Source organism: Fusarium odoratissimum, assembly GCF_000260195.1.
Source record: "Fusarium odoratissimum NRRL 54006 unplaced genomic scaffold supercont1.63, whole genome shotgun sequence".
Lineage (NCBI taxonomy): Eukaryota > Fungi > Ascomycota > Sordariomycetes > Hypocreales > Nectriaceae > Fusarium > Fusarium odoratissimum.
The window spans coordinates 82,042-107,014 of NW_022158786.1; the positions used below are offsets into that span (position 1 = coordinate 82,042).

Consider the following 24,973-nt stretch of genomic DNA (forward strand, 5'->3'; position numbering starts at 1 on the left):
TCGGGCTGTCAGGCACCAATGCAGAAATGAGAGCAGAGGAGGCCTCATTCCACAGCCTGATTACAAGATACGCAGGTTTCGATCGTTGCCAACATCTCAGCTTTAACCATCATCATCCATCAGTTTTGGACAGACGTTATTGCACTTGAGAACCCTCTGGTTTACCTATTGCTATCCTGTCGAGCCCTTTAGATGGCGACCATCGACCTAGCAGGAGACAACACGTCTCAGTATCATCATTTCGTTCCTCAATTTCTATTAAGAAATTTTGCTCACGACTTCGAGCCCAAGGACTGTACCGAGTCTGAAGCACCAGGAGAAAGTAGAAAGAAGAAGAAGAAACAGAAGAATCGCCCTAGTCTCGACAGTGGAAAATTGAAAAGATACCCTGGCGACAAGGTTGTCAATAACGTTAACCTGCTTCAAACACCTTATGTCATTGACGAGAGTCCGGTCAAGCGAATTCTCGGATTGACAGACATGTACAGGGACATGAATGGCGCCACTAAAAAGGAGCAGCATGAGGTAGAAGAAATGTTCAGCAAGATGGAGAACCAAGCTCAGAGAGTCTTCCGAAAAATCACTAAGGCCTTGGAAGACGGCGACAAAGTCGTATGTCTCCCAAGATCAGAAAGAGATCTCATCCGCAAATTTCTCTTTCTTCTGAAATTTCGTGGGTCCATGTTCCATAAAAGATTCTACCACGAAGCAGTTGAGAACTACTGGGCCAATGATAAAGTCATGTTCACACAGTACATGCGAGATCATGGCTTTACACGCCCTATTCAGGTGTGGCTTGAGAGTCTCAAAACAATCATGACGCTAGAGATGGATCCGGAAAGAGAGTGGATGGAGAAGATTAAAAAACAGATGTACTCACATGATGCTAATTGGCTTATCATGCATGTTCAAGGGATGTACATGGCTATTTGCACACCGTGGAATCCTGATGACGAGTTCATACTTACCGATAACAGCTACAATGTTTTCGAAGGGCCCAACCACTTTGCACAGGATATACAGACTGGGGAGGTCCACGGGGTAGCTGATGTCAACTTTCACGAATTTGCTCCGGTCTCGCCAAGATTAATGATCGTCTTGCGTAACTTCCTCTTGCCAGTTCCGGAGGAAGACCGTGACCCGGAAATTCGTGAATTCAGAGAGACTATGCGCTATACCTCCGTTGACGATACTTTTGGTGTCGACACAAAGTCTTCACTGAAAGATCTTCCCATAAGAAAGGCGAGAAACAGCTATTCAAAGATCGTCAACGGGCAGGTAATACGCGTTGAAGGGGAGCATGGTTGTTATACCAAAGATGACAAATTCTATTTTAGCCTGTTTCCAGTGGGGCGATATCATGTCAACAAACTCAACAAAATCCTCCTCGAAAACTCATCACACTGCTCTCGCATTGTGTTCGGGAGTCAGGCTTCTTTCCTGCGCACTCTTGAATACTACATGACCGCGCCAAAGGGCATCACTGGTTGCGATGCTGACGCCATAGTTGTACAGCTAGGGAAGTTGGATCAACTAATGAAGGAGATGGGCTCAAAGCGACAATCTCAATGGTTTCAATTTCCCAGTCCGCCCATGCTCAGTGGCGAGAAGCATGAGGCAAAGTTCACTGCATATCACCAGTACATGAAGAGCGGTGCGGAACATGACAGTAGCTTTCCGGCCATATATAAAGCCTTTGGTAAGTTACGAAAAAAGCGCATCTCATTTGCAATTGCTGATATAGCGTAGCTCGTGGTGCTGGGAGTTGGTTGAAAGATTGGGAACAAGCTAGCCGTATGCAACAGCTACGGATCAAAATTGATTCTTGGAGCTATCAGTACGGTGTGGATGAAGTCATCCGAAACAGGAATCGCAATTTACTACTTCAGATGTACATGCTCTTACCACCAGCGAGGTTTTGGCTCTACATGAAACGGGTACGAATTATGCTATTGAGTCCAGAAAACATTTATATCACTGTTCAGCCGTTGGTGGAACTCTTGAACAACCCAAAGTTCCGAGAAGGCCCAGAGGACACTTTCAGTAAAGGTATTTAGCAATCAGTATCGTTACAGCAAGTGGTTAACGAATTGCATCGCGAGTTCACAGTTCAAACTATTGTCCGAAGAGATAGACTTAATCATCTCATATACTCCACCGTCGAGAATGATATCAACATGAAGCAGAATCCCGAGCTCGATAGATGGTGTTACGCAACATCCCGGATGGAAGCACTTGAAAGTTATCTTATTACATCGAACTTCGCCCTCAAGCTCCCTGGTACGTGAAACCTGATACCTCTTGTTGACCCCGAGGATATGCAAAGTAACGATATTCAAGGCTCTATAAAAGACTGCGGTAAAAATATCTAATTATAATATACCGCTAAGAGGTCGTTAAGCTGACCAAGAATTAGGAATACATGAGATTGAGAAACTCGCTGCATCTATGGAATCGTTAATTCTCAGTACCAATACCCATAAGCGACCGGAATTTGATGATCCACGATTCAGCGAAGACAACAAAGTCGAGTTGTTAACGAGGGTGATGGTGAGGCGGAAATTCAAGAAAGCAATGTCCGCTCGACTGGATGAAGGTCTGGCTGAGTCATTGAAGGCCGTTCTCTTTACATATACATACCCAACTCCTCCGACTATGGATGACCGAGAATAGACTCCGTCAGAATTCTATTATGTGTGTTCAGCTAATCTCTCCGTTATGGCATGGGAAACTTCAATGTGGATGGGACTTTCTATCTTCCCTGTGCTTCGTTTTGCTAAATGGTTGGATCTTATCATCCCATACCTATGTAGTTTGTGTCCCGTTTCAGGTTACTATCATATTCTATACTCTATCTGAAACTGACAAGTACCAATGTTTGCCCCCGATCCTCTCACATGATCCAAAACATTCGTAGCGAGTGCATCGTTCTCCCTCCTTTATAACATCATTCTCGTCCTTTATCGCACCAAGAGCCCGATCAACGCAGGAGCCATTCTGAATTTCGTCAAGCCCTTACGTGATCGAACCTAGTCTTGGATCTGAAATCCAATTCCATCGTATTCGAATCAATCTAATTGACTTCATCAGAATACCATCCTTCCCTGTCACTGTTCTGTTCTCCTAAAAGTAATTGAAGGCTCCGATTTTCATACAACTATCGGATACGCCAGCATAAATCGTCCCAAATATCACCAGCATCTGAGTTCCAACAGCAGCTACTCATGACAAAACGCACCTCTTCCAGTCACGGAGTAACAGACTTCCAGCCCCCAGTAAAAGTTCCCGGTATAGTTCACTGATCATGCTTTCTTGACAGCCACAAAGTGCACTGTTTCGAACCTAAAGAAGATCGCTGCCGAGAAACATTGCCAGCCTAATCAGTTGGCTCTAACTTGCGTCGAAGAGCAGAGGATGAAGTCGCAGCGTCCAAGCATCGTCCCTATTCCTGGACCTGCCTTGATTTCGGAGATATAAGAGAATCTGACCGAGGTGCATTGAGCAAGTCGAAGCTTAAATATATACAATATAGTAATTTTATTTTTTTAATAATACCTTTTAATATAAATTAAATAATAGTTTTGATGATTATTAAGAATTAAAAGATAATAATAACTATTTAATTATTTAGTTAAGAATTTATTAAAATACTTTAATTACTTAAGACCTAGCTTATTTATTATTTATTTATTTATTTTAGCTTATTATGAAAACCTAATTACCTAAGAGATTATATTCTTAGTATTAATTTATAAGTGTTATGATTCGTGCCCGTAACAGCGCTGTAAGGCTTCTATAAGGCAGCTGTAGCACACTTATGATTGCCTGCATAGCGATTATGGCCCGATCTTTTGCCCTGTGGTTTAACGGCTTGTGCAACCGTTACAATTATAAGCTAGATATATTATGTATAATTAAGACTTATAATTAAGAGCTTCTATTATCATAAAGAACTTAGTTCTCTAATTAGTTATTAAATCCTTTAAGGTGCCTATATCAAATCATGCATATTGCTCTCTTCTAAGATGTTTTAATTGGGGGCCAATAAATATGATTTGTCATTGTTTCTAATGTACCAATCGAAACCGTCTGATGTCTCAGACAGAATGACATTGCACATTGCTCAAGGGTGCGATAACAACGCGAAGGTCCTCAACGGGAGTGAATAAAGACTGGTCAACATATACCTGTATCGCCCAGTATATTCCAATATGGAGCCATCTACATTACCCACTGCAAAATGCGTAGTTCAGACCGTAGGTCATCCGTTTCTAGAGGACTCTTTCACTACCATCTAAATCACGATGGAGATAGGTTTTAACCCCGCAAGGAGCGGTCAAGGTTTCTTCCAGATGTGTCTTACTGCAGCAAATTAGTGGCCCAAATACCAATCGTTACAATGGTGGCTTATGTATGACACGTTGTTCGATAGTCACAGAGTCACGTAAGGCAGAAGTGCAACCAACAACTTTGATGATTGGCTACACTGATTCACGTATTGAGGGGTAATGATAAGAATACAATCGCGTGCTTTCAACACGCTGCCTGATTTTACTAAAACGAGAGAACATTCAGCTATTTTCTGGATTTTCCTCCCTTTCTTATTGCCGCATTGGTCCTTCTTGAACCATGGCCCACAACGATATTGAGGCTGTCGCCAAGCTAGGCCTCAGTCTTGCAAGCTCCCTACAAGTACACTCGGAAGCCAACAGAAGAGCCCGACAAACGCTTCCCAAGCTAATCAATTTGATCAACTCGACTGCCTTGACATTAACAAAAGTTGGCCATCTGATTCAAGAGAATGAAGATGCCCTCACCAAGCTATGCCTGGAAGACATCGCGAGCCTAGCAGCCACATGCGAAAAGATCTACATCGGTGTTTTGATCATGTTGGTACGGCAGACAGAGAATGTTGTTGGTGACAAGGAGATCAATGAGATCCCGCGGGAGGAAACAGGAAAGTATCTGTATTGCATCGCTCACACCAGTGTCTGGCGCTTGGAGTCTTGGGAGTGGCTCGAGGTTCAACTCAGGTATTTTCGGCACCGGTTGACGCAAATCAAGTTTGAACTCATGCTGCGCTATCTTTTGGGCAGTATCGCGCAGCACCAGATGCGGTAAGCTCGGATCATCCTACTATGCTATCTTTGCTAACTTGATGATTCTACTAGGGCACTTACTCGAGTCCCAGGTAGCTTTGAGACCGAGTATACAATCCGAATGCTTGCAGGACAAGTGGCCAGTCAACGAGCAAGTCACTACAAATATTGGTCCAAGAAGGTGGCCAAATGGACCATCATTACTCCACCACTACCTAGTAGCAACGTTTCCTTGACAGATGTCAACAGCACTTGCACTGTTTCAAGGTAAAGCACCTTTTAAAACTGTTTCCGTTATTTTAGGCGACAAAGCTATTTGAGTTGGACTGACGCTAAGGTATTTTGCAGTACACCTACCATTGCGCTTGACACAAAGGTTGAAGAAATCAAACCTGTTGAAACCATGCCAGTCACTCAAACTCCGGCCTTGGAACTGTCCAAGGACACTGAGGTATCGCCTGATACCACTGCAGAGACCACCAGCAAACCAACCCAAATCGATCAAAAGTCGATCAAAGAACATGGCTCAAGTCTGATCACTGCTACCAGAAACTGGATCAAACGAATTCTCGTGCCAGGATCGCACGATGAATGGAAGGGTCAAGATCTTGAGGTTTGGCAAATCGATCTTGGCGCCCATTTGAATAGCGTCCCGAGCAAGACGTTCAAACGGCTTGAACTAGACGACAAACATGTCAGGTCCGCGCTCTCACAGGTGACCTCCAAGTCCAGGTGGAGAAAGCGTCCAGAACTCCTCGAGCAATATGACTCACTCGATCAACGTGTCCGCCAACGAATCGACGAGGGTGTCGATGCTGCCAAACAATCGAGCTCTAGGGAACGAACTTGGATTGCCATGTCAATCGCCAGTCCTCCATTCAAACACCGTAACGGTAGAAGGTCCGAGGCTGCTATTCAGGCTGATGCTTCCATCTCTCTTTTCTTCCGACTCGGTGATGAGGTAGAGCCCATACACGTTTTTGAACCATACTCGGGTAAAAAGCTCACCTTCCCGTATGAAGCATACAAGGATCTTAATGTGAGTTAAGGATATAATTAAGCTTTTAGCACCTGCTGATTTATTTTAACTGCAGTTGTTGCATAAAAGACTCTCGAGCCTCAACTTGGGATTCACCACGGCATCAATCATGAAAGAAGGAAAGTATGTTTTCTGCACCGATGACGGAACCGTCATTTTACATGAAGCGTGGGAATCACTACGCCGTCCTGGCATGACTTTGAATATTCAACTTGTTGGTGTGCCAATACCACCAGGCTGGCCAGTTTCCAATCCTCAGGGTCGTATTCCACCTAGAATCATTCGTCCTATGAATATTGGTCCTAGTGGTAACCTTCCTTCTGCAAACACTACTACTTCTGACAGTTCGTCGGCATATACTTGTGCTTCTCCGACTATGAAACAAATTCACGGCGAGATGGAGGAACTGCTTCGACTTTCCGACTCATGGTCTCCTGATCCGGACACAATCGGCACAGGCCTGGGCAGACTTCTTGGCTTGTGGACTAATGCTCCTGATCCGCATGTCAACGTTACAGAAGATTCAGAATCAGAGTGGAGTTGTTCCACGGGAGACTCTGACTATAGCAGCGGCAGTGTGTCCAGCTAAGGATGACTGCGCATTGCTGATGAAGGAATATGAAGGATTGGTTTAAATTGAAAAGCAATGGTATTGTGTAATCTGGGTTCAGATAATTTCCCTAGCATCTATACTAAATTGGATAACCACTATTTATTTATATTAAATTCCCCTATTGTCGTCATAACCACGTAGGAAACTGGCGCAACCTATGGGAACGGTCGGTTAATTAATCGGCAGTTCGTAACAGTGCTGACAGACGGAAGGCGAAGGCAATTGATTGATATTGGAGAGGATGATCAGCCTGCAGCTTCAAGGTCCCAATGTCTTGTCCTATCTCCAGGCCGGTATTTGCCATCACTGTTGGGCGTTGACTAGAGTGTAGTCGCGAGCATCGAACTTAATATTTTGAGTACGGCGTTGCTCATTGTGCAAAGAAAATCAGTCTGGATATATCCTTTGTTGGATTTCCAGTTTGCTATTAGATTTCTACGTGCTCATTTACCATACAATTTGACGTCATGCCGTTTAGACCCCCCAGCTCAAACGCCACTGATTAGTTCGCCTATTTTAAGAAACTCCAGCCAGAACGGTCAACGGTATCACCATGCTAAGCCCGTGACACCTTCAACTAAGCCGAAAGGGAAATTCGAAACAAACGGTCGGATATACAGAAAATTGATTGAACAGCCTGTCACTCTTTGGCTGTGGTATAGCTCGTAATCTTGCTATATATGTGTCAGCTTACGGGATTTAATCCAATGAATTTGCGGCTGTGCTACTGATCGCCGTCTTGTGGAACGACCTGAGCTGGCTACGCGCGGCCAGAGTTCTTTTTATAGTAACATGGTAATACGAGATGATGTCTCCGCTATCACGCAACCAAGAAAACATTTTGTCTTTCTGCAAACCTTCTTCTGCCATCTCAGCAGGCTCTTGGACTTAAAACTTTAATCATTCCCTCTTTCGTTCTGTCATTTATTCTTGCAATTTCAGCATGCGCTTCCTTTCCCTGACCCCATTCTTTGCCCTGCCCGCTTTACTGGTCGCGGGCCATCAGCCAAATGACGTACCGCCCGATCCGTCATATTACGATGCACCGACCGCTATAAACCGTGACCACGAAGCTCCCCTCAATGCGCAGAAGGTGCAGCAAGATCCTTGGGAGAAGGGGCCGTTAGTGCAACGATGGCGACAATGGGTTCGGCGACAAGATACGGATTCGTCGGAAACGACGGAAACAAAATCGGAGACTCAAAAAACCGAAGAGACTACAACAGACGAACCGACCACGACGGAAGAGAAGACTACGACAACGGAGGACAAACCAACGACGACTGACGAGCCCACGTCGACGACCGAAGAGTCTACAACACAAGAAACAACTACCCAAGAATCCTCATCAACCGTCGAATCAACCTCCACCGAATCATCGACCGACTCAACCTCTACATCAAGCAGCAGCATCACAGCGACCGAGCCCGGCGCATCATGCTATAGCACAACAGTCTCAACCAGCGTAGTATGCTCCATAACAACCGACGGCCGCACCGAAAGCGCATCATGCATCACCAACCGCATGACATCCAGCACCTGCGCCCCCGGTCTCTTCTGCGAGATCCACCCCGACTCTGGCGCGACAGTCTGCATGGAACAGCATAATGACATTGGAACTGAAGGTATTGTCGTAGCGACTTTCTTTGGGGCGCTTATTGCGGGGTGCATGGCGGTTTTGGTGGGCATGTGTCTGAGGGATAAGAGGCGGGAGAAGAAGTGGCAGAGTATTCAGCGGGTGAGGACGTTGAAGCAGGCGAAGAGGGAGGAGAGGACAAATTTGATGGCTGGTGCGACGCCTTAGACTGTTATGTTAGGCTCGGAGTCTTTCTATTATTACCTTCACACCTGGAGTTCAAGGCGTTGCTCGTTAATGCAATAGGAATAATAATGTTTTCAGGTGTTTGCTTTGATCACATGTTATATATCGAGTAATTTACCTGTTAAGAAATGCGTCCATATCTGTGAGCCTATTTCGAACCATGAAGAAATCCGCGTTCCAATATCTGTACTCTTGAATTGATGTGCCTACTCTTGGGCCTGCTCCTCTGGCTTCTGCCCAGTAACAACAAACCTGCATAACCGGTCAGCTCTATCAACCCATATCCTCAAAGATACTTACACCTCCCAATAAGCATGGACCTTCAAATTCCTCATCTCAGCCCTAACCTCAGCAATAAACACCAGAATCTCCTCTTGACTCATCCCAAGTCCCTGCCTCAGCAAAAAGCTACTAATAGTCTCAAGATTCCTCTCGATATTAGCAAGGGTCCAGAGCCCAATCTCCTTGAACTTTGGATCCTTGGGCCAAGTGTTGGTAGGCCATTTAAACGCCTTGCGCGTGACGTTGACAAAGCCGGCTTCTTTAAGACGCTTTTCGTGGTTCACGCCTTCGTCAAAGGGACGACCGAGAGCTAAGGCGCCTTTGGCGGTTAGTTCGTCCCATCGGTGTAAGGGTGAGTCAGGCTTGAGGGTTCCGTCTTCGGATTTGGCGGGGAATACTGGGTCGATGACTTCGACCCAGCCTCCGGGTTCCAAGTTCCTGGATGCTGTTAGTAAGGGGAGCGGAGACCTTGGGTGTGGAGTGGTGTACTCGTAGCATTGGCGGATCAGCTTGTCCCAGTCTGCTATGCTGCCGACCATGAGACGGACGAAGATATAGTCGAAGGGCTTAGTCCACGTCCATTCCTTCTCGGCATCGTCGATCTCAAAGGTGCAGTTGGGAGGGACGCTGGGATGCCATCAGAGGAATAATTGGATTCTTAAGGTCAGATACTTACAAATCTGGCTGTATAGGAGCAATATCGATACCAAAGACCTATTGCGATCAGGAGTCTACCCAAGACAATTATATAGCTAATCTTACCTCAGCGTGGGGATGTTCATCGGCTTCAACCGATATCGCACTTAGCCTCTTGTTCAACACGAGGAACGTTTCAACATACCAAACTCGACCGCCCAAATTCCCGTGCCAGTTCCGACATCAAGGACTCGCTTTGCTGTGTCAGCGTTGGGAGAGAAGTACCTCTTGCCGCCAAAAGTTAAGAGGAGCTGGTGGTTCTGGAGATCTGTTGCGTCATTGTCAGCTTCAAACTTGTAGGAAGAGGCTGGAAATGTTTACCTAGGCGTTCTGATTCATTCTGGGAGTATGTTAGCGAAGACGTAAGAGCGAAAAGGATTGGAGGGTTTACTTGATCACTTGGAAGCCAGTATTCTATAATTATAAATTAATTAGAGACAAGATACGCGATCAGATTATCACTTACTCTCATCTTTATGATATCCGCGACCATTGATCATATGGTATTCGTAAATACTGGAGCGCAAAGACGCGGTCGATAACTCATCATCGGTCTTAATATAGTCATTGAGTTACCATTGCCACCATGATGGGGCCTGAGGACTTACAACTCCAAGTGCTGAGTCGTCATCACCCGCTTCCTAATGGTCGAGGTCAATGCTAGCCTGGCCGATCGTTCCGCTCCGTCGTCCCACTTACGAGAAGAGCCTCTTCAGGGCTGTCAGCATCTCGAGGAGGTGATTGCTCTGCAGCTGGCGAGGAACTCTTAGATTTGTCATTCGCCATCTTGTGCACCTCAATTTCCTGCTGGTGATAATCGTGCAGATAGAGAGGTCAAATGGCATGTTGAGGATACGGGCGGGGTCGTCGGCTTTTGAGACATGTTGACTGTTGGTTCGATCCTGGCACTTTATCCGCTCGTGGTCTGATTTGCGAATAAACCCTGAAGAAACGAGGTATTTCTATGCCAAGTGCTGCGCCGGAAGCCAGCATATGTCACTGTAGCATTTTCACGTTATGCATTTTCAAAGAGCAATCTCACGGTTCAAGGTTCATCTCCAAACCGTTGTGATTGCGATTAAAGCCAGTCCTTAAAGACGACTCATACGGCCAATAAACCTTCAAACACGTTTGACGTCTTTTGATTACATATGTCAAGTACGCCGCGATGGTCTACCCAAAGGTGACAGCTCGTTCTGCGGATGGACGTGAATGGCTGGACCACGCAGAGTGGTGGATCTCTGATCCTTTCTGCAAGGTTACATCCCCCAGTTGGACGCTTTGGATTCCGTGGGGATGGAATCCTGCATCCGCGAGACAGGGGAGGACCAACAGCTTAAGCCTTAAGAACAGAAACAGGCGGGGTCAAAACATGATACAGTGATCTGATACCAGCGAGTCATGATGCTATCATTTACCCAATCGCTATTGAAGGAACTGACCCTTGGTCTTGTAAGGATTGTCATTTAATGAATTGCTGCGGTCTTATAATTGTTCTGAATGTATTGTTGACAGGACCTAGTTTATCTATATATACTTAAGGTGTACTATGTATGCCAGCGATAGTTAAATGACTGTCCTACAGTACTTCTGCCAATCGTCCCTGCCATCAACTCCATTTCAATATCTCCTTTAATGCCTCTGCTCTCTGACTAAATTTGCCAATGGCTGCAATCTAGAACTCAATAGCCCGCTTAAAAGGCTGACCGTTATAATCCTTCTGATCATCAAAGTTCTCAGCATTGACAGCAATGATCTTGACACCATTCTCATCAAGATAAGGATACTCATTATCCTTCCAAAAATTGGCAATAGCATTGCCCTTGATCATGATCACATACGCCGTTCCACTAGACTCCCTAGCAAGAGCTTCTCCCATTCGGGGAAACAGCTTATCCTGCTCAGGACCCTCGCCGCATTCTTCAATCCAGTCGAGGTACTTGTTGTTGTCAAAGACTTTGCCCCAGTAGTTACCGTCTGTGACCTTTTGCTCGGCAAAGGCTTTGGCTTGTTCTTGCTTTGCGCCGGCGGTGTAGAAGATTGTGTTTTCGCCGACGCTGGCGTTGTCGCGGATCCATTGGCGAATGGTGTCAACTGATGGGCAGTCTCGACGGTGGAGAGTGTTTGCTGGGGCTGCGAGGACGGTGGCTGGAGCGATCAAGGCGAGGGTGAGGGAGAGGATGTTTGAGAGTCTCATCTTGAATGGCTTGGGAGTTGGGGCTGGATGAAATTGAGTGTTGTGATATGGAAGGGAATGAAGCGAAAGACTGTGATGTTGCTTGTATGCTGCCTTGATGTGATAGAGGTTGGAATGGAGCGACGTGGAACGGTTTTTATACTATTGTCAAGCAACGCACTTGGGAGACTTGGCAGACAAGACGAAGCCTTGTTTGACCTGTTTTCGAGCGTCCACGCATCCCACCTAGACATCATACAGAGCTCCTTCGCATCTTTTCAAGCCTCCAGTGTATCAGTGGGCTCCATATCAGGCTGACCGCAGCGTACTCAAAAGTTCCTCTCCCAAGATCGAGATCGTCGACGATGAACTTGTTTGTTCTCTGAGACAGATACCATCACCATCAACATCACGCTCGCGATGAGCATAGATCAACATAACCGTCAGCAAAGTGGAATCGCAAGAAGTCAGCCCCGGGATGCCAAGTCGGTGGAATAATCCCCGATGCAAGGAGCAAGCCAAACGGAAGACTAATTTAGCACCCGAAGGATCGATGTCAGCTCAGCTATGCAGATCTCCCAACTGCCGCCCGCTCCAGATAGCGGGGTACGCAAAACCACAGCCTCGATGCCTCGCCGTGAATGACGCACTTACTAGGCAATCGATTATTGCCGATCAGAAATCTCATGTAAGAAGTGTACAGCCTCATGTGATGCAGGACGGGATGTTGCCGCAGGCTATGACAAACAAAAAACAACGTCGATCATAAAAAGTTCTGAAGGATCAGAACGTACTCAGACCTTCCAACTCAATACACCTCATCACCAAGAATTCATCACCTTACATCGCGAATATGACAGGCACGCTCAAAGATCAGCTAATCGCTTTGGCCTCAACTGGGGATGCCAACCAAATGAGAACCCTCCTCTCAACCACCAAACAGCCCCCATCACCAGAAACCATCCAAGAGGTGCTCACAACAGCCGTAAAGAATTGCCAATTCGATGCTGTCCGCTTCCTCTTGGCAAAGTACCGCTCAGTCCCCGTTAACGAGGAAATCGTCCGAGCAGCTGTCAACACGGGCTCAATCCCGCTTATGCAGGCCTTGCTCACCAAGGATCCATCTGTGATCAACATGCAGTTCGACATGCGGGGAACACCTCTCATCGTTGCATGCATGGGTCGACAGCACATTGACTTTTTGCGCTTTCTTCTTGAGGCTGGGGCTGATCCCAACCAAGAGCCTGATGCAGCTGCGTATCCGCTTGCGTTGGTTGCAGGGCTGTACAAGGACACTGCAGCGATCGACCTACTGTTGAAGTATGGCGCTAAGGTTGAGAATTCAGGTGCACTTGCTGCTGCGGCGAGGAGAGGTAATGAACCTATGATGCGGTATCTACTGGAGAAGGGGGCTCGGCCTGACAGCGATGCGCCTTCTGTTGGAACTGGTGCATCTCCTCTTCATGTGGCAGTCAAGGCTGGGCATGTTGGCGTAGCTAGAATCTTGATGCAACATGGAGCTGATCCCAGGGCTGCTGAAAGTAGTGGTACTTCAGCTATTGAGCTTGCGAATCAACTGCAGCAGCAGGGCAAGGCTACGCCAGAGATGGTAGAGGTTCTAGAGCGAAAGTAGAATGTTAAACCGTCGATAGAGTAGTCAAAAATACATTTACACATTCATTAATGGGCATATCCTTCAATCGCTATAATTAGCTTCCTAATTGTCTCATTCAACCCATACGCTGGAGAAATGACAAACGTCATACTGATGTCTGCGGGGCTTGATCACCTTCAGCTGTAAGCGCCAAGCAAATATCTGGTCCATTCACGCTCATACTCTGACATGCAGATCTCAAACGAGTCATTTCTCAATATGCTCATGACTCAGTAACCCCAAGGAATCGAGATGGAAGTCTGCAGAGAAACGTATCATAATTTCACTCCCGACAAAAGTCCTTCCTGCGTTGCTAAATACCCAAATCTGAAGGAGGCTATACGCTCACCAGTGGAGACAAGGCACCAGCGTCCCATTGGGTCATCTACCCATAAGGCGTACAGAGTGCCCGATGTGTATACGATCGTCGTCTTGAACGGTGAAGGATCACGCCAGAGTATTTGTTACGCTTACTGTAGCGGGCCGATCCATCTCCAATATCACTAAACTCTAACCCCACGCGGTGATCAGACGTCACAACTGATCCTTCTTGTACGCCTTTGTAAGACATGTGAGTGGGTAGTTGGGGGCTAGAAGTCTGCTTGAGCCTCGGGCGTCGTGTTCTTGAGGATCAAGGCTGACAATGACTTGATTTCTGCAGTGGATGGATTCAATGAGAGCCATCTTGGCGTCTCTTACGGAAGGCGGCTTGCGATGTCACTGTGATCAGGCGTTTGCGTGTTGATCAATTGCATCATCTGGCAAATATACGGAGGGAAACAATGAGGTCGATGGAAGTAGTTGGGCACTATATAGAGGTCAGGTCGACTTCAACTATTAAAGATATACAGACATCATAAACAAAGCATCTTACCCACATACTTTCAGAGACAGAAGTTTCACATCTTATACACCATACACCATATACTACAGATTGCACATAATCATACAACACCAAAGCAAACAGGACAGCCAAAAGGTCATAAACTTTAGTACTATCAAGTCTCACCAACAATTCAATATGAAGTTCACAGCCATCCTCTCCATCACCTCCCTCCTCGGCCTCAGCCAATCCGCCGCGATCCACATGAGCCGCAACCCTTCCACCTCTCTCTCAACCCGCCAAGACCCAGCCTGGTCTTTCAGCGTCTATCAAAGCAGCGAAAGATGTACCGGTGCCCGCGACACATACAGCGGCGACGGAACCCAAGAGTGTACTCAGGGAATCCGCAATGGTTCCTTTGGCTCTTACACGACTGGGGAGATCAGTGATAAGTGCTCGGTGTACATCTACAATAATGATAACTGTGATGATGGGGGTATTATTGATATCTTGACGAGTGCGGATCCGGAGGGTTGTTTGCAGCCTCAGCTTGAGGTCACTGGCGTGGCGAGCTTCAGAGCGCAGTGCGGTTGAGGGGGGATTTAATATATGGTATTAATCCGGTCTTATAATAGGCTTTATAGATGGCAATAGTAAATAGCTAAATGGAGCTAAAGTTTCTATACTTGAGGATAAGATACTCTTAAGTTGAGATAGTGTTAAGATAAAGTGCACTTAAGATGAAATGCGCTCAAGATAAGATACTACACTACCCTTGTATCTAGCATCTTAAGTAATTATGAACCCTTTATTACTAAATAACATCACTATTAAATTGATCTATTATCTAAGCACCACATCATCAAGTTCACTGCTGCCATTTTCGCCATCTTCTCTGCCGTTGCTATGGTCAGTGCTATCCTGCCCAGTTTGGGTAAGGCAATGTCTAATGTTATCCGCGATGTACTCCTCTATTAAGATTAGTGTTTTGCAATCAACAGCAGTGGTTTCTGAAATGACCAAGAGTGCTTCCTATAAAAGTGCTACCTGTTCTGCTGCAGCTGCCAAGTTACAAACGATATTCAATGCTATAGTAAATGGCTTTCACGTCTGCACTAGTTAAAGAAAGGGCTTTAAATGCTACCCGCATGGCTCATCAATATGAGCTTTAGCATAGACAAGTAGATAAAACAATTCATCTACCAAACAAAGGATCAAGTCACCAAGCATCGTACCATAGACCGAGGCAATTAAAACATTCACATGCCATTCTGATTGGCTGCAAGATCAAAACAAAACATCAGGTGCCGAAGGCCGAATCCACGAGACCTGGGGACCCCAGATTCTCCAGAACGTTCCGATGCGCTCCAATCAGACCGAACCTCGCTAGTCAATGTAAGGGGAGCGCCCCGGACCTAGAGCTTAGCGCGTGGAGCTTCCACCGGCACATGACACGGGGAAAGACTCTTGCGACAGTTGTCAATTGGTGCGCTACCTTATGAGCCAGGAACATGACGATTTAGGTGAGTCGAGCCAGTTTCTGAGAGGTTAATTGGCGCGTCAAGATAAAGGTTCAAAACTAGTTGGGCATTACGAGTCTTGTTTAGGTTGGACTGAACGGTGACATTCTGCGACCCAGGAATAGCTTAGAGTTTAGAGAACTTTGGGAAATGTAACACCAAATCGGGCAGGGGTATGCTGTCATGATGCCAAGATATTTAAACAGACATTCGTCCGCCCTTCTTGATCACCAGCAGATCACTTCATCCATACATTTCACACCATTCTCTTCATCATGCTTGGCATCAAGGCTTCCCTGTTATTATCATGCTTGGCTCTCCTCAACCCTGCATCATGCAGAGCCATTGAGGAACGGGCCGTCGCGGATCATGCCGTTACGTTCCAGACCATTTACAAGCCTCCCTCCAACTACAACACTCCCAAGACGCTGTACGGGCGAAATGTCCAGCTTGCTGATGGAACTATTCTTGCTACTTGGTGAGTCAATCCGGAAGATCCGGTACGGTATTTACTAACGTTGAACAGGGAGAACTACAGCCCCGAGCCACCTATGGTCTACTTCCCCATCTACCAGAGCAAAGACAAGGGCTCAACTTGGACCTCTCTATCCCAGGTGACGGATACCAAGAACGGCTGGGGTCTCCGCTACCAACCCTTCCTATACGTTCTGCCCCAGGCCATCGGCAGCCTCGCCAAGGGAACTATCCTCCTTGCTGGAAATAGTATCCCCACCGATCTCAGTAAGACCAAGATCGACCTCTATGCTTCTACCGACAGCGGCAAGACCTGGAAGTACATCTCCAACATTGCTACTGGAGGAAAGGCCGTTCCCAACAATGGTGAAACTCCTGTCTGGGAGCCCTTCCTGATGGTGTACAACAACAAGCTCGTGTGCTACTACTCCGATCAGCGCGATCCCTCGTATGGTCAGAAGTTGGTGCATCAGACTTCTAGCGACGGTGTCACCTGGGATGCTGTCGTCAACGACGTTCGAGGAACTGCTTACTCTCAACGCCCTGGTATGACAACCGTTGCTAAGCTTCCTAATGGAAAGTGGATGATGACCTTTGAGTACGGCGGAGGAGCTTCACCTAACAATGCTGCTTTCCCTGTTTACTACCGTATCTCCGACTCTCCTCTCACCTTCGACAGTGCGCCAAACCAGATTCTCACAGCTGGTAGCCGTGCACCCAGCTCTTCGCCTTATCTGACCTGGTCACCTTCGGGAGGATCCAGTGGATCTCTTATTGTTACTGCGAACAGCGACAATGGCATTTACATCAACACCAACCTTGGCGCTGCGGGTTCTTGGGTTTACTATGATATTCCTCAGCCTGGTGCTTATTCCCGACAGGCTATGGTTATGGACAACCCTGATTGGCTTTATGTCATGAGTGCTGGGTATCTGAATGGAGATAACTGGGTTACCGACAGTGTCTTTAAGCTTCCCAACCTGTCCTAGATATGGATGCCGGTCCGAGTTGTTTTCTCCGAGAGGCGAGGATGTGTCAGATAGTTGCTAGGGATAGTTAATCGATGAATCATGATAGAAATGTCCGTCATCGCGACAATTAAAGTCCCTATTCACGATCCCATTGCAGTGTCTTGTTCGAGAGATAGCGCCTTGGCATTAGTCAATCTGTGGCCTGACTTCACAACCAACAGCATAAATAAAATTAATTCATCGCTAACGTTTCCCAAAAAGATGCATAAACTCTCCACTTTGCTGAAAATTCGGCGATAATCTAGGCAGAAGCCGACTCATAGGGCAGCACCAACAGCCGTGAGCCACCATGATAAAAACAACGGGTTACAAAAACAAGACTGCTCCCATTCAACTCTCTTGCTCGTCGCACTTACCCTCCTCATCTTTCTCCCCTTTACCACATTTGGTCATTCTGAATATGAAGATCTTCAGTCCCGTCATATACCTTACCCGCCGAGTCTGGGCAACGTTCAAATTACTATGTCGTGCTATGAAGAAACTCCTGTGGATGATGCTCCCATTCTATTGTCTCACCACATTACTCGGACTTATCCAAGGGCCCATTCTGGTCCAATGGTACACGGGAACAATGGACCAGTTTGCTCGCCTCCTCGTCAACAATCTCTACGAGATCAAGATCCTGGAGTTTTTCGGCGATGCATATGGAGACAGCTTTGTAGATGGCTTTAACCCTATATATGGGATAACGCCGATTCAGAGCCCGCTGGATTGGACTTCTCATCTGGGACTCAGAAGACCCAGGGGTTGGAGTACAGAGAACGTTGAGAATATGGCAAGTCTATACAACCTGTATCGAAGGACACGTCGCTATTCGAATGACGAGCCTTGGCAGCATTGGATTTATCTTTCGGCGCAAATGGAGCCATGGAAACAGCCCGACGGCCCGATACTTCATGATCCTTGGGACCAAGCATTTGTCAAGCTTCTGGAATACAGAGATAAGCATGAGAAGTTGGGGCGGTCAAACTTCCACTACGTATCCTGCCATAAGAGCTTCCTTTGCGGGTCATGGCGAGTCACTGCGCCAGCACTATTACACTTCACCACCAACGCGACGGCAAGAAAGGGATCCAAGAAGTACCGGGACTTTCCATACCATGAACCAGTATCCGTGCGAGTATTTGAGCTACCCCTCCGAGAAGTGGCTATACCTGGCGTATTTCCCACCTACTTTGAGCAGATGCGGGCTCTCACAGCAAGCAATTCGACCTTCTGGACGACCAAAGACACATACTCTCACTTCGACCAAGTTCGCAGCCAAGCACTCCCAATGCTAAGGCAACTGGAAAAAGATTACCCTTGGTCTTACGGACTTCTGGTTAAAGCGGAAGAGAAATGGACAAGCATATGGGCTATGGAAGACACAGCGCTTGTGATTGGCGCTTATTTGATTCCTTTTGCATTTACAGCCATTCCAACTTATTTGTACAAGCTGGCACAAGCGCGGTGGATCGAGGACAAGAAGCCCGAAGCCTCTGAAGCAGAGCTCAAGAGAAAAGATCCTTTGGCGCGAAGTCTGGAAGAGTTTCTCGAGGCAATGGGTGATGAAGACAAGGAGAAGTTTCGGAAGACGGCTCGAGGTGGAAGACTGCTGAACAAGATCGAAGCAGAGCTTGCGATTGATGATTGGAACACTGGTGAGGAGATGATCCAAGAAATCTCTGGCGCCTTGGGACTAGATAAAGATGGGAAGGTCAAGGGTCGGTGATGGAGGACATAACTACACTTCTTAGACCTTTGCTTCAGAGCACATTAAGCACTAGCAGAAGAGTAAAGGAGTAAACTAATTGCTTGGTTAACTGCCGAGTGTTCCCTTTTTAGATGTTGGGATGAGAAGACCCACATAGGGCTGAAGCTATACTGATTTAGGAAGTTACTGGGAGAAACCTCGATTTACCTTCTTAATTAAGTTGCTGGTGTGAGAAAGGGTAAGAAGTTTGGAACTAGACTAACAAGCAAGTGTTAAAAAGCATATAGCTCGCAATTGCAGTTCCTAAAATTCCTCTCCAAACATTAGATTACTTAGTGTTGTCTGTTAATTTCTCATCGGCTATAAAAATGTGCTCTTCCTCAACCTATCCCACAGAGGCAGGAACCGCAATCTCGACATTGCATGCCAATGACCCCGGAACAACTGCAGACACCATCATCAACGCCCTAGAGAGAGACGGTGCCTTGATAGTCAAAGACATAGCTTCTAAATCTCTATGTGAACAGATCCGAAGCGACCTGAAACCACTCTTTGACTCAGATGTCAAAGATGATTCCGGCTTCTTTCCTCCCACCACCAAGCGAGCAACCGGTTTCTTTGCTACCTCAGACGCATGTGTCGAACTAGCTATCAACCCTCTGGTCCAATCCGTTTCTGAAAAGGTCCTGGGTAGCAAGTACACATACTGGGAAGGCCAAGAGCAGTTGACGGTTTTCGGAAAGCCGTACATTGCTAGTGCTGTTGGATTTCGCGTTGAGCCTGGTGGAAAGCAACAGGCTCTTCATAGAGATGATTCGGATTATCATCCTAGGAATTGCGACATGCCCGTGATGCTCTGTTGTGTTACGGTAAGCCCATCCTCTTTCATTGAAGCGTTTCGACTATCTAACGTCGCCAGGCTTTGACCAAAACGACAAAAGAGAATGGCGCTACCATTGTCATCCCAAAGAGTCATCTCTGGGGCCCTGATAGATGTCCACTAGACGAAGAGGCAATTCCCGGAGAGCTGGAAATTGGCGATGCTATGCTCTTCCTGGGCAACGTTTATCATGCAGGCGGAGCCAACATCACCAAGTAAGTTTATTGCACTTTTTCTTGTATTATGCAAGCTAACATGGAAAGGGATGATGCCCGAGAAACTGTCGGTATCTTCATGTGCAAGGGAACCTTGAGGCAGGAAGAAAACCAGTACCTGAGCATTCCCCCAGAGATTGCAAAAACTCGGAACTTCCCCCCCAAGATGCTCAGATTGCTAGGGTATGGCATTTGTCCACCGGCTTTGGGCTTCTACAAGTATCGAGATCCGATGAAAGTCATATTTGGAATTGAGGACGAAGAGACTGTTAAGAAGTAAATAGTTTGTTTCTCAAACTGCTAGGATTCTTCTACCGAGACCTTCCCATTGCTTCGCCAGTATGCGCCAGTCTGATTCTCCGCTGGACCAGAATGTCTCGAGAAAAGTGAGAACATCTCCGTGGTGTTTGAATCCTGTGACATCAGACAAGCTCTGGTATAGATCTCTCAAGATGCGTTGTCTGTCGCCATCTCCGTAGCATTCTGTCCCGGCGATGAAGATTGGCCATGCGAGGTTATGAATCCACTCATGCAGATTCTCCATACCAGTCAGTAGTCGAAACAAGTCGAACAGGCCGACTGTCTCTTCTGGGCCATATTGATGACCAAGGCATCGTGCAGTGTATAACAGAGCAGCATTGTGGTGGGCGTCAACTAGACGTATAAAGTCCCCACGATCGGCACTCGAGCACACCCCGCTGCTGCCAACTTCCATTAATGTCTCCCCTCGTGCTTGAATAAGCTCGCCCCTCCAATCCCGAGTTGAGTCCTGAGCTGAACCGCCTCGAGATATAAGCGTCGCATCATGAAGAATCAGTAGATACGCGGAGAATGACTTATCATCCCCGTACTCAACAGGCCTAATCGCATCTTGTACGTCTGTCGCGTCGAGGATAGTAGTACATGCGAAAATATCATACATGGAAAGCTGGTTCTGCAAGAAGCCGAAAAGGCTACTCTTAGGAAAGTCCAGGGTGGATAGAGTGTTGACTAGAGCACGAGCTGCCTTTCGATGGAAATCAGCAGCATCTGCACCGCCAGTATGAGCTAGCTCGTAGGATGATAGGACCATCATCGACGAAAGCATCCATTCTGCTGTATCGGCAGTCACTGCAAGCTGCGGATGTGCGGTCATGTCGTCAACACCGCGCATGATGATTGACAAGACATGGTCCCTATCTTTCTCATAAACACTTGATGGCGTGAAGTCTCTTGCTGCATGCTGGGCCGAGACTGCGCATATAGCGAGACGGACTGCTTCATTCGTTTGAGCCAAAGGTAGAACCTTTTGGCGGTAATAATTCTTTTCCGAGTCGATCCAGACCATTAACCCGGCGATATTCTTGTCATAATAATCTAATAGTTGTTGAGTGTTGCTGTCAAAACTTCGCGTAGAGGTCGATGCCGGAGCCTCAGGGATAGGAAATTGGACACCCCGAAGATGACCACGAATAGCCACGCCCTGAACCCATCGAAGTCTCGGACCATACCCAGGGCAGGTAAATCCCCTGCCAGTACATTTCTGACAGCTCGGTTGACCAAGATCGCAGATGATCCTTCGCGTCGAGCAAATCGAGCAACCTAGGATGGGGTGAGTGAGTGAATGGCTATACTTTCAGTGGTCTTAATCTTGCCTTTGCCCTTTGGCCGTGGCATTATGCATTTCTCTTACTCGATGCTGGTGGTGAGGGGCGGAGTATTGGCTGAAATCCAAGTACCCCGCAGTTACATCACGTGCTTTACTCTCTGTATATCACTACCTAACTTGCTGTAAGTTTTAGCTAGCGTTGGAAAGTATTAGTGTGAGGACTTTGAGGAGAATGGCTACTGCATATACAGGACGATTAGTTTGAATCTAGCTGTGAATATCCATTTGGGCCCTTTGCTTGGACATATAATATATTTAGTTTAGCTATTTATGCTGGGAGTGAGTCCCAGACCCCATATACGCCTTTCCTTGGTCTCTCATTGCATTTACTTTTTATCGGTATACATTTTAAAGGGCCCTTTGATCTCATTACTAGCTGCATACGCCCATGGTATGACAGCGATTCACTTACCACACCATTCATCCAAGTCTTAACCATCCAGGTCTGACGCTATGCTAGCCGAACCCGAGCAACAACCCTCCGCTAGAGCAGTAATAGAACTTAATAGTATTAGGAGCCTGGCTAGATAAAACCTTTAAGTTAGATAAAAGGACTTAGAATAGCTTAAGGATAGTAATAGTTCTGGTGTTATTGTTATCTATGATTATTAGCAATTGCTTAACTATGCCAAGTAATAGACTTACTAGCACTAGAAGACCTTTTCGTATTAGGGCTTTAAGAGTTAATAAATCCCTGGTAGGTACTACTCATAATAGCAGTAATAATACTAGGCTATTAAAAGGTCTTATCATAGAAATAATAACGTATCAATTTGAACAATTACATAAAAGTACACTTATCTACCAGCAAGCTGTACCGCTGCTACCGTTCGCTTCATCATTCTCACTATGGAGTTCGTCCCAGGAACATATTGGCGAAGCCCTTTGATAGGTTTTGCAAGTGACTAGACACCACCCCATCCTCGTTGGGATCGATATCAGAAACAGAAGACTGTACGGATTTGGCCGGCGTGACTAATGGAAAGGCGCCGGGCATCAAGATTTCCCCATATCTCTCGTCAGCTGGTGTGTCGATGCTTGACGATTCAATTGAAGGCGAGTCATCGAGGATCTTGTAATCAGCCGCTCCCTCAGGTGTGAGAGTCAGTTGAGGTACGATTTCAGGCGGTGATTCGAGGGATTTACTCCCGCTTTCTCGTCTCTTGGCCCCCCTGGCTGCCGCGGTTGCCATGGCTATCTGGAGAGGTGAAGCGACTTGCTGTGCTCTGGACCTCGCGCCAGGAGTTGGGCTTGACGGAGTACATGGCCGTGAAACGCTTCGTGCTCGAAACCTTGGGCTTCCACGCGGATCAGTGTGTGGAGGTGATAGTGCAACATCAGGACTCAAGCAGCTCATGGTTTGTGGAGGTTGTTCGCTGGCTGCGCGTGTCCTTCTGCGCGAAAGTTTAAAGGATGAATCTTGCAGGTTCTTCAGGCGTAGCCTCTCAAGCTTCTCGTCCATAATTTGGTGCGCAGCTTGAACGAATGTATCGCAGAGTTCCATTAGCCTCATATTGGCATCTTGATCCAGATCATCATCTTCGGGGTCTGGCTGTCCATCCAAAGCGCGCTGAACAAATCGAAGTGCACTTCTCGAGAGCTCCATTCTCTGTTGGCTAGAGGGAGAGTGAACAAACCTCCATTGATCAATATATGTGGTGATCAATGGCTTGAAAACTCGCGTTGCCCAGGTGTGGATGTTTTCGAGTATGAGTCGGAACTTGACAATATCCTCAGGTTCAGTCATATCTCCATCCCAAATGCATCGCATCATCTACCAAGAATTATAAATCTAACTCAGCCTCGGATTCCTAAATCTGTACTTACATAAGCTGAATCGTGTCTGCGGAACTGCTGTTCGTCGTATTCATCGTCGAAATATGGGAAAAAGTCTTTGATATAATACGTTATCCAGACCTTGACTTCAGGCCCAACTGTGGTCACAGCTGGAATCGGAGGGACATGTGCCTGTCTAGCCAACTCAGGAGTATACTTCGCAGCGATCTGGTTCAACCTGACGGCGCATCCGCTACCATTGACCGCTTGGCAGTAAGCAACCTCCTTCAATTTCTCGCCAGTCTCAGGCATCTTCTTGTGCTCAATAACGAGCCATGGAAAGCACTTCAGGTGTTTTTCTAGGGGCTTCCTTTTGTCGAAAGCATGGAAGGGAGATGGTCGTAAGCCGTGGGCATAAAGCCTTTTCAGATCGGGCCATGAGAACGACTCCACAAGGGCTGGCATTGATGCTTTGTGCCACTTCAGGGCCTCGCGGTCAACTATTCTAGGAACATGAGATTCTTCCGTCAGATGGTATATCGGAAAATAAAAAGCACGATCGGGTTGGGGGCGTTTCTTGTTGTAAAACAAATCAGGAAGTGAATCACCAAGGCTGCCCTTTCCGTCAAATGTAACCCATAGATCATCTGATTCACTGGTAAATTCTCGTTAGTCGGAAGCTTTTATACTCATTTATAAAACTACTTACGATATTACAGTGTCATAGTAATAGTTAGCTCGTGAAACTCTAAAAGGTCGCATATTATTAAAAGTTCTTAGGATAAAGAATTCTTAACTGACCTGCGTGAGTCTTCTTGTGAGACGGAGACGTCATCTAGAAGAGGGCGAAAGAAATTCTCTTGAAAGAAGTCTTTCCAAGCCGGCTCGGCACTTTTCGTCTCGTATAAGTACATAGCCGAATTTTCGATTTTAACCTATGTTGCTAGTCAGATGGACCATCTACGGAAAACAGATGAGCACTTTGGTAAAATACAGTCTCTCCACTTACAATTAGTTTCCTATCATAGTCTTTTTCACATGTAAAGTCAAGTATTGCCTGCCGGAGAGCCTCGACATGCCGTGGGAATGGTTTCATTGGGGGACGGCTGTCGTCATTGTAGTAAAACCCTCTTTGCTCTAGATCATAGCGATCCCATTTCTGATCTTTGGACGGGGTAGACATTATGGAGAGTCTGGAAAACTGAAAGATGGAAAGGGAAGTGTTGGCCGACGGCGTAGGTACTGTAGAGTATCTTCGTTGTGACTCAGATGCGGTATTTGTATATGAGCCTTTTGTCGAAAGCTAAACTTTCCGCAACATCCTATTAGTTGGCCGGAGGCTTTCTCCTCCACATACATATATGGATCACAAGGTAACATCTGTTGGTTGTGATATCTACATCCCTGCTCAGTGTGTCTCAGAATGCCTGCTCACTGCTCAGCCTACCTCGCCAAGCTGCAGAACGACTCAGATATCAATTCCGCAGGCGTGGCTCTTCCAGTCATTCGAGTTCCACGCATTCCATTCTCAA

The 24,973-nt window shown here is 46.7% G+C and overlaps 12 protein-coding genes across 21 annotated transcripts; 8 read left to right on the forward strand and 4 right to left on the reverse strand.

Annotated features, from left to right (window-relative positions):
• Positions 1-192: 192 nt before the first annotated feature.
• Positions 193-2,888, forward strand: FOIG_16005 (uncharacterized protein; the record flags this gene model as incomplete). The annotated part of the gene is made up of 5 exons (XM_031217416.1): positions 193-1,699; positions 1,750-2,049; positions 2,110-2,280; positions 2,341-2,358; positions 2,417-2,888. The coding sequence occupies 5 exons, from the start codon at positions 193-195 to the stop codon at positions 2,671-2,673; spliced, it is 2,253 nt and encodes a 750-aa protein (XP_031052887.1). The 3' UTR covers positions 2,674-2,888.
• Positions 2,889-4,629: 1,741 nt separating this feature from the next.
• Positions 4,630-6,727, forward strand: FOIG_16006 (uncharacterized protein; the record flags this gene model as incomplete). The annotated part of the gene is made up of 4 exons (XM_031217417.1): positions 4,630-5,117; positions 5,172-5,366; positions 5,448-6,138; positions 6,194-6,727. 4 exons carry the CDS (start codon positions 4,630-4,632, stop codon positions 6,725-6,727), a joined length of 1,908 nt encoding a protein of 635 aa, XP_031052888.1.
• Positions 6,728-7,552: 825 nt separating this feature from the next.
• On the forward strand, positions 7,553-8,747 carry FOIG_16007 (uncharacterized protein). Its single transcript, XM_031217418.1, has one exon. It carries the CDS (start codon positions 7,695-7,697, stop codon positions 8,553-8,555), a length of 861 nt encoding a protein of 286 aa, XP_031052889.1. The 5' UTR covers positions 7,553-7,694; the 3' UTR covers positions 8,556-8,747.
• FOIG_16008 (uncharacterized protein) lies at positions 7,582-10,337 on the reverse strand (the record flags this gene model as incomplete). The annotated part of the gene is made up of 11 exons (XM_031217419.1): positions 7,582-8,825; positions 8,874-9,293; positions 9,345-9,482; positions 9,532-9,569; positions 9,618-9,640; positions 9,697-9,819; positions 9,873-9,891; positions 9,943-9,965; positions 10,018-10,105; positions 10,160-10,192; positions 10,251-10,337. 11 exons carry the CDS (start codon positions 10,335-10,337, stop codon positions 8,780-8,782), a joined length of 1,038 nt encoding a protein of 345 aa, XP_031052890.1. The 3' UTR covers positions 7,582-8,779.
• Positions 10,338-11,226: 889 nt separating this feature from the next.
• Positions 11,227-11,748, reverse strand: FOIG_16009 (uncharacterized protein; the record flags this gene model as incomplete). The annotated part of the gene is made up of 1 exon (XM_031217420.1): positions 11,227-11,748. One exon carries the CDS (start codon positions 11,746-11,748, stop codon positions 11,227-11,229), a length of 522 nt encoding a protein of 173 aa, XP_031052891.1.
• An 816-nt stretch (positions 11,749-12,564) lies between these two features.
• On the forward strand, positions 12,565-13,360 carry FOIG_16010 (uncharacterized protein; the record flags this gene model as incomplete). The annotated part of the gene is made up of 1 exon (XM_031217421.1): positions 12,565-13,360. Exon 1 carries the CDS (start codon positions 12,581-12,583, stop codon positions 13,358-13,360), a length of 780 nt encoding a protein of 259 aa, XP_031052892.1. The 5' UTR covers positions 12,565-12,580.
• Positions 13,361-14,402: 1,042 nt separating this feature from the next.
• FOIG_16011 (uncharacterized protein) lies at positions 14,403-14,798 on the forward strand (the record flags this gene model as incomplete). The annotated part of the gene is made up of 1 exon (XM_031217422.1): positions 14,403-14,798. One exon carries the CDS (start codon positions 14,403-14,405, stop codon positions 14,796-14,798), a length of 396 nt encoding a protein of 131 aa, XP_031052893.1.
• Positions 14,799-15,999: 1,201 nt separating this feature from the next.
• On the forward strand, positions 16,000-17,187 carry FOIG_16012 (uncharacterized protein; the record flags this gene model as incomplete). Its single annotated transcript, XM_031217423.1, has 2 exons — positions 16,000-16,202; positions 16,251-17,187. 2 exons carry the CDS (start codon positions 16,000-16,002, stop codon positions 17,185-17,187), a joined length of 1,140 nt encoding a protein of 379 aa, XP_031052894.1.
• A 422-nt stretch (positions 17,188-17,609) lies between these two features.
• FOIG_16013 (uncharacterized protein) lies at positions 17,610-19,237 on the forward strand. Its single transcript, XM_031217424.1, has one exon. It carries the CDS (start codon positions 17,630-17,632, stop codon positions 18,938-18,940), a length of 1,311 nt encoding a protein of 436 aa, XP_031052895.1. The 5' UTR covers positions 17,610-17,629; the 3' UTR covers positions 18,941-19,237.
• Positions 19,238-19,258: 21 nt separating this feature from the next.
• FOIG_16014 (uncharacterized protein) lies at positions 19,259-20,345 on the forward strand. The gene is made up of 3 exons (XM_031217425.1): positions 19,259-19,791; positions 19,842-20,017; positions 20,066-20,345. The coding sequence occupies exons 1-3, from the start codon at positions 19,291-19,293 to the stop codon at positions 20,295-20,297; spliced, it is 909 nt and encodes a 302-aa protein (XP_031052896.1). The 5' UTR covers positions 19,259-19,290; the 3' UTR covers positions 20,298-20,345.
• FOIG_16015 (uncharacterized protein) lies at positions 20,256-21,673 on the reverse strand (the record flags this gene model as incomplete). The annotated part of the gene is made up of 2 exons (XM_031217426.1): positions 20,256-21,598; positions 21,631-21,673. The coding sequence occupies 2 exons, from the start codon at positions 21,671-21,673 to the stop codon at positions 20,310-20,312; spliced, it is 1,332 nt and encodes a 443-aa protein (XP_031052897.1). The 3' UTR covers positions 20,256-20,309.
• A 755-nt stretch (positions 21,674-22,428) lies between these two features.
• On the reverse strand, positions 22,429-24,754 carry FOIG_16016 (uncharacterized protein). 10 transcript variants are annotated; one of them, XM_031217428.1, is made up of 5 exons: positions 24,451-24,754; positions 24,243-24,376; positions 24,151-24,189; positions 23,493-23,946; positions 22,429-23,439 (listed from the first exon to the last, which is right to left on the reverse strand). In XM_031217428.1, the coding sequence occupies exons 1-5, from the start codon at positions 24,622-24,624 to the stop codon at positions 22,513-22,515; spliced, it is 1,728 nt and encodes a 575-aa protein (XP_031052899.1). In that variant the 5' UTR covers positions 24,625-24,754; the 3' UTR covers positions 22,429-22,512. The 10 variants fall into 10 exon arrangements, with proteins under 10 accessions (XP_031052899.1, XP_031052907.1, XP_031052903.1 ...); XM_031217427.1 differs by having other exon boundaries at positions 22,432-23,439; positions 23,493-24,096; positions 24,451-24,732; XM_031217436.1 differs by having other exon boundaries at positions 23,493-24,189.
• Between the last annotated feature and the right edge of the window lie 219 nt (positions 24,755-24,973).